This window comes from Chlorocebus sabaeus, chromosome 1, assembly GCF_047675955.1.
Source record: "Chlorocebus sabaeus isolate Y175 chromosome 1, mChlSab1.0.hap1, whole genome shotgun sequence".
NCBI classification, from domain to species: domain Eukaryota; kingdom Metazoa; phylum Chordata; class Mammalia; order Primates; family Cercopithecidae; genus Chlorocebus; species Chlorocebus sabaeus.
The window spans coordinates 105,277,711-105,290,421 of NC_132904.1; the positions used below are offsets into that span (position 1 = coordinate 105,277,711).

The 12,711-nt window shown below is 37.6% G+C and overlaps 1 protein-coding gene across 2 annotated transcripts in view; it reads left to right on the plus strand.

The window, feature by feature from the left end:
- Nucleotides 1–12,711, plus strand: part of DDX10 (DEAD-box helicase 10) — a 274,669-nt gene that overhangs the window by 170,643 nt on the left and 91,315 nt on the right. The window contains exons 15-16 of one of the 2 annotated variants that reach the window (XR_012094521.1): nt 1,920–2,039; nt 4,782–4,944. Coding sequence is in view for 1 of the 2 variants with exons in the window: in XM_008020770.3 (XP_008018961.1) it covers nt 1,920–2,039; nt 4,782–4,943 (282 nt within the window). In the remaining variant the exon portion in view is untranslated. Of the gene's footprint in view, nt 1–1,919; nt 2,040–4,781; nt 4,945–12,711 lie in introns of those variants that run through there. The other variant, XM_008020770.3, reaches the window with a different exon arrangement.

Here is a 12,711-nt window from a genome sequence, read left to right on the forward strand (position 1 = left end):
GACAGAGTCTTGTTCTGTTGCCTAGGCTGGAGTGCACTGGCACAATCTCGGCTCGCTTCAACCTCCACCTCTCAGGTTTAAGTGATTCTCATGCTTCGGCCTCCTGAGTAGCTGGGATTTCAGGGGCGTGCCACCATGCCCAGCTAATTTTTTTGTATTTTTAGTAGACTCGGGGTTTTGCTGTGTTGGCTGGGCTGGTCTTGAACTCCTGACCTCAAGTGATCTGTCCACCTCTGCCTGCCAAAGTGCTGGGATTATAGGTGTGATTCACTGCACCCAGCCTTGGTGGTTTATTTTTAAGCATTTATGTATTCATCATTGTTAGTATCTCCTACTAAAAGATTTGCCTTTTTTGATAATTTACTTATTATCATAATGTAGCAGTTGTAACCAGTGCACTGCTTCCCAAAACTTCTGGTAATTATAGATAATGTTCTAGATTGGTCCCTCCTCTTTTTTCCTTGTGTGATTCCCTATAGTACAGGGTTAAAAATCAATCAACTAGGGAGACTGCAAGTCTGGTATTTTGCAAAGTAAGCCTTTATGCACTTGGCTTGATCTCTCTGTGTAGCACAAAATCAACATGTAAAAGTGGTATTTGAGATTTATTGAATACTTTTTCATATGTTTTACATTTACTTTTCAATCCTCCCAATAACCGTATGAGATAGATGCTATTGTTGTCTTCAACTTACATCTAAACCCAGAGGTTGGGTAATGGTAACTTACTCTCATATAGCGTATCAGTGATAGAGCTTGAGCTCAAATACATTTTCGTTCTTAACTACTGCACCAAAGACTTCTTATTCTGTCTAATGGAAGCTGCATTGGGTTAAGTACCACCAATAGTAATACTAGCTCTAATTTGAGGAGGATAATCCAAATCCTTAGACACGGGTTGTGTCTTGTCACTTTCTCATCAAAGCAGGTTATGCTATGACCTCTCCAACCCCTATCTCAGAGGGTCCGCTCACCATTCACTTAGCATAAGTAAGCAGTGGCTTTGAATTTTTAGTATCTTGCTATAGTGGTTTTAGGTTGTAAGCTAGGTCCTAATCAGTACATCCTGTTAAGTGTTTCCTCCATCTCACCTTTGGACACAGCTTTTTTTTTTTTTTTTTCCTTTGAGATAAAGTCTCGCTCTGTCCCCAGGCTGGAATGCAATGGTGTGATCTTAGCTCACTGCAGCCTCTGCCTCCTGGGTTCAAGTGATTCCCCTGCCTCAGCCTCCTGAGTAGCTGGGATTACAGGTGCCCGCCACTATGCCCAGCTAATTTTTGTATTTTTAGTAGAGGTGGGGTTTCACCATGGTGGCCAGGCTGGTCTCGAGCTCATGACCTCAGGTGATCCACTCGCCTCGACCTCCCAAAGTGCTGGGATTACAGGCATGAGCCACCATGCTCGGCCTGGACACAGTTTAATTGTCATCAGATATTTTACTGTGTTCCTATGGTAAATTACTATAATTGGAGGAGGAATGTTGGTTGCAAACAATGTATTGCAATCATTTTGCTTTCCAAGTATACATTTTCCTACTCTAAGAACTTAAGTTTGCAACTTCACATTTTAAGATATGTATGAGATTTTGACTGGAAGATAGCTTTATCTTATGCTCATGTATTACTTTATGTAATTTTTAGTCCTTAAATATTATCAAATAGCACAGTTCTAGTAATAGAGAAAATGCAAATGTTATTGGTCTACTAGCCCTCCTATTCGTGTTTAAACTTTTAGGTTTTGGGAGGAGTTCTTAGTTAATAAGCCAAATAATGTTATTCCTGGACAGTGTTTTTAACGCTTCTCATTAGCCAGTGAGTAATAATGCACCCAGTTTTGAAAAGTGTATTGCCAGAGTTGGATTGTTAATGTAAAGCAACCATTTCCCTAATCATCTCTGTTTTTTGTATGTTCTCACACAGAAGAAAGAACCTTCTAAATCCAGCATCAAGAAAAAAGTGACCAAAGTTGCAGAAGCAAAAAAAGTAATGAAGAGAAATTTTAAAGTGAATAAGAAGATAACATTTACTGATGAAGGGGAGGTAAGATTTTAGAAGTATTTCGTTTCTGAGGTACATTTGGAGTATTAGGAGAGATTGGCTCTCTTGCTTACTTACCACTCATTAATGATAGAGTAATTGTTTCTCTACAGCATGCTGGGCCGTTCCTTTCACTGTTACTGTAGGCTGTACATCAGCTCTACTGCTGTGAACAAGGATGCCTTACTGGCAATGAACCGAGATACTTCTTGGTAATACTGACACAGAATTGATTTTGAACTTTCTAAATTATGTTTTTATTAAAGATAAGGTTTTCTCTTCATGGTATTGAACATTATGTTCTATGGAACAGACATGAGAATACTAATACAGCTACTTACCACAGCTTCTTTTGCTTCACTCAGGCCTCTGCTTTGCACTTCCTCAATTTTAAATGCTGTACTTGTATATATCTTGCTGGGCTGGCTATGGGAGGGAATTCTCTGCTTTATAAAGTAACCTAAGACACAGAGGTGCCTTGTTTAATCTCAACTTTCCCTAAGCCATATTGTAAATACATACCCATAGTATAGGGAAGGGGCTACCACTCACAGATTACTCATGAAAGTTCATGCTATTACATAACTGTTGACTTCATTTTAAAATGATGAAATAGATCCAGTATGTCAAGTGACTTACCTGAGGAGTGGTTATAGTAGGTAGGGTCTTTTGAATATCATCTTATGGCCTCATTCTCACCAGCCCAGGTTTTCCTGACTATCCTCATGTAGCACAGAGCACCTTACCTCCATCATAACCTCATTTCTCTCACCTTGCCTCACTTTTCTTCACAGCACTTACTTTATGACTTCAATCTATATTTGACTATTGTCAGTTTCCACTCCATTTCTTCTTGTGAGGAAGGTATTTTGTTGATTTTGTTCACTAGTCTATCCCCAGCACCTAGAAAGATACCTAATGTAATAAACCCTCAGAAAAATTTATTGATTGAATGAAACATCTATTTCAATAAAAGAACAGCTTTTCATATTAACTAATATAGCACATTATATATTCATCATCACTAACATAAAGACTGCTTAAGCAGCCTCTCCCCAATGGAGTATGTTTCCTTTTAATTTTGAAGTTAAAGTTTTGGATGTTATTTTGGGGCATATAAATCACATGAAAAGTAACAAAATAGTGTGTCATTCAAAGGTGGTGGAAGTTGAAGAGGAAGCTTATCTAAATGGCAGATAATGAGTCTTTATGAAATTACAAAAAAGAGGTCAGCACCTGAGAAACAGACTAAACTAGAATAGTCATATGACATCTGATCTTCACTGTAAAATGAGATGAGTGCTGTTGGCGTAATGAGGTTCCTTAGTATGCTACTAAGTTTAACTGCACAAATTATGCCAATTAGCTCCAAAACGAATGTAAATCCTCAACTATAAAATGTTTCAGTGTGTGCTTAGTGCTAATAGGAGATGTTTGTGGATGTGAGCCATACTGAAACTTCTGACTTAATGCTCTGAAAGAAATGCCACTATTTTTTTTTTTTTCTAGCTCATAGAAGGATAAACTTTTTGCCCTCTGATTGCAGTGGGGATGAGGAGCCAAGTATCATGATATTCATACTATTACAACTGATCCCTCACATTGCCTCTTTAGGGTCAGTGACTGCTAGCATGGCTGCTCAGTGATATTTATCAATCCCATTGGTTGCTAAAGGTTGAGACTCCATAGGAATCTCATCCTGAAGAATGGTTATGGTGGCCACAGAGGAGAGAGGAGACAATAAAACCTGCGATGTGTGTGCTTGCAGTTTCCATTTGTCGGCAGGTTAATTAGCAGTCTTTCAAAACAATGGCAGTTATTTAAATCTTTCGGGCAACTAATTATTAGATAAAATAAGAGTTATTTTTGTCTGAATTGTCTATAGAGTTTTGTGGTGTTAGACTTAGAAATTACTGAGTTAAATAAACCTCTATTTTTCCGGAAGGGACACAGATATCTGGAGATTAATTTATTTAGCATTACGTAGTAATGAAAAAGCCAGGACATTTAGCCAGGTCCCCTCATTCCCAGATCAGTGCCCCATCTTCTAGGTCACCTTGTTCCTTACCCTAAACTGTATGTGTAAAATCATGTGGATTTGAGCAAGCCTGTGAAACCCAAACTGTTTTTCTCCTTTTCAGTTAGTTATTTCAGTCATTATATGTATTGTCAGTTGATATGTGATTCATTGATCCATTTTGAGCACCTGTTTAATACGTGCCAGATACTATGTTGGGCTCCAAGGATAAATAAACAACACATACAACTGCCCTCAAGGAGATTAATGCTAGTGAGAGAAACAGGATCGTAAAACAATGCGGTGCAATGAACTTTGTGTGAGAGTAACACACTGGGTGCCATGGAAGCCCAAAGGAGGTACAACCTGAGTCCTACTCAGCCCGACTCCTGCTGTGTGCAGATAATTTTGAGCTGAGTTGTGTGGAGAATAGGATACTAAGAATGCTGTTTGGGAAGATGCTGGAGCATCACTATTCTGGGACTGTCTTCTCCAAATTATTTGGTGAAATTTTCTTTTAATCCTGTTCTCATTGGGTTTGGCAGTGTTACTTTACTCTGACTAGGGTGGTCTCTTCCGTGGCTTGAAGTTGGTTAAAAGATTTAAGAATACAGATTGTAAGGCAGAAAGTGGGTATCTGCACCTTTTCGGAATCATCAGACAAAATGAAGTGCTTTTCTGGGGTGTTCCCTACTTCTTGCTGACACTGACCTTTTTTCTGCCTGTAGTTGGTTCAGCAGTGGCCACAAATGCAGAAATCTGCCATCAAGGATGCTGAGGAAGATGATGACACCGGTGGTATCAACTTAGATAAAGCAAAGGAAAGACTTCAGGAAGAGGACAAATTTGACAAAGAAGAATATAGAAAGAAGATTAAGGCAAAGCATCGGGTAAGCTTTCTATCTTGAATTCATACTAAGTGAAATTTAATGTCCCTAAGTATATCTAAATATTCATTAGCTATTCATTAATAAGTATATTATTTTCTTCATTGTTTTCTCTGACACCTCTTTTTCTGTGGCTACTCTCTTCTTTTTTCTGTTCATTTGTTCCTCTGCTGGGGGAGTCTGTATATTGACTGGTTTCTGAGAATGCCGCTTAAATCTGTCTTTGGTCTGAGGTGATCTAGATAGTATTAGTGGATTTGTTGTTGTTATTACAGTTTTTATTTTGAGATAATTGTAGTTTCACTTGTAGTTGATAGAGATATCCCAAGCTCTCCATTTCAATAATTTTGTCATTACCAGAATGTTTTATATAAAACTATGCAGTATGTAGCTTTTTGGAATTGGCTTTTTTCACCCAGCATTATTCTATGGAGATACAGCCAAGTCGTGTGCACCAATGCTTTCTTCCTTTTATTACTAAGTAGTGTCCCATGGTATGGATGTACTGAGGTTTGTTTCACCATTCAACCATTGGAAAAGACTGATGGTGTTTCCAGATTCAACTTGATAAATTTCTTTCCATATCAATTACTTGATAATATGTTAAATTTATTGTATTAAAACTGGAGACTTTGTAAAACTTCTATAAAAATTAGCATGTGCCCTTGTGGCCTTGAACTTGGCAGTTTTCTGTCATCCTTGATGTAGTGGTCACACATGATATTGTTATGCCGTTATACTACTTCATTCCCTGGAAGTGAACATTTCACTAGATAAAAAATGAATGAATGAAATAAAGTAGATTTACATTTTTAAAGAACTTTCTTTAGCACCCTTTTGACGCAGTGATTTCAGGGTAATGCAGTGAGAAACACCCGAGAAGCACTGCTATAATATTAAATTTTGTATTAAGAACAAAATACCTTTGGATGTGGACATTGTTAAGTACATTCTGAGAAGGATTCTTAGAACTTTTCACTCCTATTTGACCTTTCATGGACCAGCACACACTTTTTTATAAAAATAGAACAGCAGTTCTCATTTCTTTATTTTAATATTTGATGTAGCTTCAGAGTAGCATTTGATGAAAAAGTAGATATTGGAGATAGCTTTAGGGATGGAAAATGAATGTTAAGAAAAACGTTCCAAAAATATGGAGAACAAATGAACCTGAAATATACTGGTTACAATTGTTGGATATTTATGTTAATGAGAGAACTAAACATTTCTTGCATTGCTACTCTTAGTGCAGTACTTAAATTGAAATTTGACATTATTAGCAATTTGTTAAAATCTTTACTATTGAGAGTATCAGGAGCTTGTCATGTTTCAGCTTGCAGTCTACTTATTTATCCAGGGAACAACTGAGCAAGAATGTCCTGTATTTCCAAGTTGTAGCCAGCAGTAAAAGAAATATGAAGGATTTACATAAAATAAAGTTCACCCCCTTCCCCTTCCTTGCCATCTCTTTTCTCCCATGTGGAAGTTATTACTATACCAGATCATTGAATATTGTTCTGGAAACCTTTCGAAAGTTAATTTCAAATTGGCAGATTGTACTTGTTTTATACAGTGTTTGTTTGCTAGGCTCTGCATAGAATATTTAAAATATCCGGGTGCTGCTGAGTGGGTGCAGTGGTTCACACCTGTAGTTCTGGCTACTTAAGAGGCTGAGGCAGAAGGATAACTTGAGCCCAGGGACCTGAGGCTGTGTGCTATAACTGCACCTGTGAATAGCCACTCATTAATAAAAGGCAATATAGCAAGACTCTGTCTCTTTAAAAAACAAAAACAAGAAAAAACTAACTTATGTACATGGGTCCTTCCATCTTCAGGAAGATTATAATTAAGTCTTAGTTAACTGTGGATATGCTGTTACTTCACAAAAGCCGTTTGCACATCTTTTTTTTTTTTTTTTTTTCTTTTTTTTCATAAAATATTTTGGAATGAATAATCACATGACTCAAAAATCAAGATAAAAAATTACACATTGGCTGGGCGTGGTGGCTCACGCCTGTAATCCCAACACTTTGGGAGGCCGAGGTGGGTGGATCATGAGGTCGGGAGTTCAAGACCAGCCTGACCAAGATAGTGAAACCCCATCTACTAAAAATACAAAAATTAGCTGGGCGTGGTGGCACACACCTGTAATCCCAGCTACTCAGGAGGCTGAGGCAGGAGAATCGCTTGAACCTGGGAGGTGGAGGTTGCAGTGAGCCAAGGTCGTGCTACTGCACTTCAGCCTGGGCAACAGGAGTGAGACTCATCTCCAAAAAAAAAAAAAAAAAAATACATATATATATATATATACACACACACACACATTCAGAATTCATGCTTCTGCCTATGTCTGTGTGTCTTATTCATACCTACACCCTTATAGCTAACTACTTTTAATTTTAAACTTGTCCTTTCACTTTCCTTATGCAAATAGAAATAAGTAGGAATACATATTTTTTTCTTCTTTTCTTATATGAAAGGTGTATCATATACTTTGCCATTTTCAATTAGTTTTGAGCTTGTAAATCATTTTCTTTGCATCATTATTAGAACATAGCATGTGATTTTTTAGACTGTCTCCATGACTATCTCATAGCAAGGCTGAACAGAACAGTTTTGAGCTGACAAAGTTGTGAGAGAAATCACCTGAACTTTACATACAGCTGGTTTTGAAGTCAGTACTTCTGTAACTACAAGAGTCACAGTATTTTTTTAAAAAAGTGACAACTTTCTATTTTATGTAAAATAGGTGTATTCTGTACAAGACATGCCTTCCAAATAGGATTTTGAAAATCTTACCTGGAAAAAAAGCACAAAGAAATAACTAGAATAGTTCTCTCTATTCAACTTTAATATAAATGTTACCTGATGCTCACATGATTGATTTTGTGATATTTTCATTGTCAAACACACACATGTATTTGTATGTATTAAAGTAGAGAAAACTTTGCATTTGTGAGTACTGTAGCATTAGCATGTTTACTGCAATAGCATACATAAGGCACAATATAGGTACTCACATCATTTATGCACCAAGCTGTTATGGAGTAGATTTCTACCCGGGAAATATGGAATGTTTTCTTAAGTGGCACATCTTCACATTTGGGATAGTGAAGCAGTGATATTTGGGAAGAGTACTGTGCTGTATTGCGGAATAACCTGTACTTGAGTCCTCAATGTGGAATGACTGCGTTGGTGCAAAGGTAATTACAGTTTATACCCAGTCCAGTTTGGATTACTAGTGACTGACTGGGACTTTGCTTTCCTAATCTGAAAAATCAGGGAGTAGGAGTGGGACTTAATGCCAGATGTCAGATCTCTGGCTCCACAGATCTAGTTAAGACCTGGGAATAAAATCATCCTTTACTGTTTGGAAAATAGAATTTTAATTTGTAATCTTTTTCTCCCTGACAAGTCAGGTTGATTGCTTTACTTTATGAAAAGACTTTCTTCTTGCTGGACGTGGTGGCTCATGCCTGTAATCCCAGTGTTTTGGGAGGCTGAGGCGGGTGGATCATGAGGTCAGGAATCTAGACCATCCTGGCTAACATGGTGAAAACGCCATCTCTACTAAAAAATACAGAGAAAAAGAAAAAAAGCCAGGCGTGGTGGCGGGCACCTGTAGTCCCAGCTAGTTGGGAGGCTGAGGCAGGAGAATGGCGTGAACCTGGTAGGTGGAGCTCGCAGTGAGCCAAGATCGTGCCACTGCACTCCAGCCTGGGTGACAGAACGAGACTCTGTCTCAAAAAAAAAAAAAAAAAAAAAGACTTTACGTATTTCCAGTAACCATTAAAACTTTAAAAACTATATTATTAATCCTGCACAAATTACTGTGCTTTAATTAATTGCTTTACTTGAACACATTGTTGGTTTTTGAAGTCACATTTTTTTCCTGAGTATACTACTACTATAATGATGCTTCTTAGTTCTTTTAGTGTAGAATTTTGCCTTGGGCAAATATAATTCTATTTCCCTTTGAGGCTGTCACTCATAATTTTTACTTTTATGAAAGTATCTTGACAAGAACTGTATGTCCCTAAAGAATATTGAAAATACTAACACCAGGGTCTAGGGGAAGCTTTACTTCAGGAAGATAGAAGAAGGTGAAGAAACTTTTGACCCAAAGTTACGAATAAGGGTTGTACCTGAATGAATTTTGCATGTGAAAAAAACTTCACAAAACCTATCACATGCTTCTGTATTTAATACATTTCTTTTAATGTGTATCAGTTGTAGAAGATTTTGTAAGCCTTGGCATTTTTTTTTCAGTGTGTTCAAAATATTATATTTTTGGTTTAAAGTATAGGATATTTAATATGTAAGTGAATTTAGTCTTAATGATTCTATTTGGAAGTAGTTGTTTGCTCTTGCATTTAAAAGTTAACAGCCTTGAATCATAGCTTTGCATATGCACTCAGTATAGTAGGACTCAGCTACTCATTTTGTCCTACTTGTTTTTCGCTCATACTATTACACCTGTCTTTGAATCATATTTTCATCTACCAGATTCTGAAAGCTATATAATTTCTAATGTGATTCAAGTAAATCTTTGTTTTAAAGATTTAGAAAACTGAGTTATAAAGATTTTTTACATCTATTTTTTATTTTAAAGTTTTATGTTATTTTTAATTGACACATAATTGTATGTATAGGGTACAATGAGATGTTTCATTACAGGTATATATTGTGCAATAATCAAATTAGGCTAATTAACATAACCATCACTTCAAATATTTATCATTACTTTGTGGTGACAACATTTAAAATCCACTATTTTAGCTATTTTGAAATAAACAATACATTATTATTAACATGGTCACCAAGCTGTGCAATAGATCACCAGAACTTATTCCTCCTGTCGGATGGAAACTTTGTACACTATAACCAACATCTTCCCTTTGCTCATCTCGCCTGCACCCCTTCCACCCAGTCCTTTGGTAACCACCACTCTATGCTCTACTTCTGTGAGCTCTTATGAAATCTACTTCTATGAATTAGATTCCACAGATAGGTGAGATGGTGTGGTATTTACCTTTCTGCCTGGCTTATTTCCCTTTTCTAAACGTCGTCTTGTTGCAAATGACAGAATTCTGTGTTTTCCTTAAGGCTGAATAGTATTCCATTGTACATCTGTACAGCACATTTACTTAATCCATTGTTTGTTGATGGCCACTTCAGTTTTTCCATACCTTGACTATTGTGAATAATGTTGCAATAAACGTGAGAGTGTAGACATCTATTTGACATACGAATTTCAATTCCCTTGTATGTAAGAGGTCTAAAGATCCTAACTGGTTTAAAGTACAAAACAAATCAAACCAAACTATATAGTTTCATGGCATCACTGGGAGGAGAATTCAAGCTGCCTGCTTGCCAAAATGCACAGCGGCTACTATGGACTTCGGACCCTTCTGTAACTGCCTTGGGTCATTTAGCAGCTTCAGTTGCTCTTCATGAGTTATCGTTTTAGCCTTTAAGCACTGCTTGCTTCTGAGACCACCCCACCCTTCAGCTTTGTCTGGCACTTATAGGTAGCTGTGCTTAAATAGGTCTGTTATTTTTATTTTCTCTTTAGAACCTCTTGAAACCAATCATTGGAAATAAAAATAGCAAAAGCTGTAACTTTTGCATATGAAACCATTAGTAAACTAGTAAACTGTAAAGACAAAATGCTACTCTCACATGAAAGCAATGTTTTTTTTTGTTTTGTTTTTGTTTTTTTCTTTTTCTTTTTTATTTTTGAGACAGAGTCTAGCTCTGTCACCCAGGCAGGAGTGCAGTGGCGGGATCTTGGCTCACTGCAAGCTCAGCCTCCCGGGTTCATGCCATTCTCCTGCCTTAGCCTCCCGAGTAGCTAGGACTACAGGCACCCGCCACCACGCCCGGCTAATTTTTTGTAGTTTTAGTAGAGCTGGGGTTTTACTGTGTTAGTCAGTCTGGTCCCGATTTCCTGACCTCGTGATCCGCCCGACTCAGCCTCTCAAAGTGCTGGGATTACAGGCGTGAGCCACCGCGCCCGGCCAATGTGTTTTTTAATAATTGAGTCTGAACTGTTGAAAGATAGGCCATGGATCCTGTTTTTGAATGATTTTTACTTTAATGGAGTGAAAATCTGCTCTGTGTTGTGTCACCATTCTTAGTTCTGAAAGATGACTTGTAGTTAAGGTGATAATATTTGCTATCACAGCTGAGAATAGAGAAAAACAATTCATTATGAAACTCTTTCATTCCCTTGAAATTCTAGTGCTTTATCTATATCAGGTTATGAATTTAGATAACATAAGAGATGTGGCTCTGGACTGCCTCCCGAGATGGTACAGCATTACTCTAGGTTCCATTTACTACCAGCTTGAATGTTAGAAAGTTAGGAAAGTATTAAAGGAAGACTTTAGAAAATCTCTCTTGTTTTATTGTTGTTGACACATAATTAAGTTGGCATGGAATCCAGTTGACTTAACCATAAATTTGTGTGATAGTCAAGAAAGAGGGAAACTGTAATCAGGCATCTGAGGAATAGTAGCCACAAGAATATTAACAGTAACAAGTAACACTTACTTAACTGGACCCTGCAGTAAGTTTACATGTACCATCATATTATATGCTAATAATTAACTTCTGAAATCAGTGAGCTAGCATTTTACAGATTATAAAACTAAGACTTAGAAGGGTCAAGTAATGTGTCCAGAACCCTGCAGCTTACAAACAGCAGCCCTGGGACTCTTACCAAAGTCTTTGTTACTGTTCAGACTTCATGCTTTTTAACTATTCAGCTGTGTTGCTACCTATGTCAAGCCATCAGACATTCTTTTATAGCAGAGTAACTCTGAAGCAATGAGGTAAAAGGTGGAGGATGATCCTAAGAGTAGAGGGTATTGAAGAAGAAATGACAAATAATGGAAATTTTTCATGTTTCCAGAACAAGATCATTGAGCTCTAATAAATTAAAAATAAATTAAGGCCAAGCGTGGTGGCTCACGCCTGTAATCCCAGCACTTTGGGAGGCCGAGGCAGGTGGATCACGAGGTCAGGAGATTGGGACCATCTTGGCTAACAAGGTGAAACCTTGTCTCTACTAAAAACACAAAAATTAGCTGGGCGTGGTGGCGGGTGCCTGTAATCCTAGCTACTCAGGAGGCTGAGGCAGGAGAATGGCATAAACCCAGGAGGCGGAGCTTGCAGTGAGTCGAGATCCTGCCACTGCACTCCAACCTGGGAAACAGAGCAAGACTCCGTCTCAAAAAAAAAAAAAAAAAAAAAAAAAGAATAAATTAAATGTTGTGGTTAGTAGTATAGTTTAAGACTCTATACTAATACCACTTTTTCCTGAATGTTCATTGTATAGCTGTATGTGTACATACACTAGTGCCCGAATCCATTTTTCCATAGCTATGGCCATTTAAGAGTCTAAAGAAAGAGAACCAGAGACTGGTCTGACTCACATGGTCCTTACGAAATTTTACTAAGATCAGAAGTGTCATCTTGAGGACAAGGAACTCAGCATCTGGTGCCTAATTCTAAAATGGATGTTGTGAATGAAGCTTATTTATAGAAGAGAATACAAGATCCTTTTCATTACAACCCTTTTTCCTTCTAGTTTCAGCACTTCCACTGTCACAACCAGGTTTATTATTAAAATGGAAGCCAACCTGTTACTACAGAACCTTTGCCTACCATTTGGAGATGTCTGCCTGGGGAGGTTTCTGTTCTTACTCTCACAAGCTTATATCATCTAGTGACATTTAGCTCAATATCTTGGTGTTTGGGCTCTATA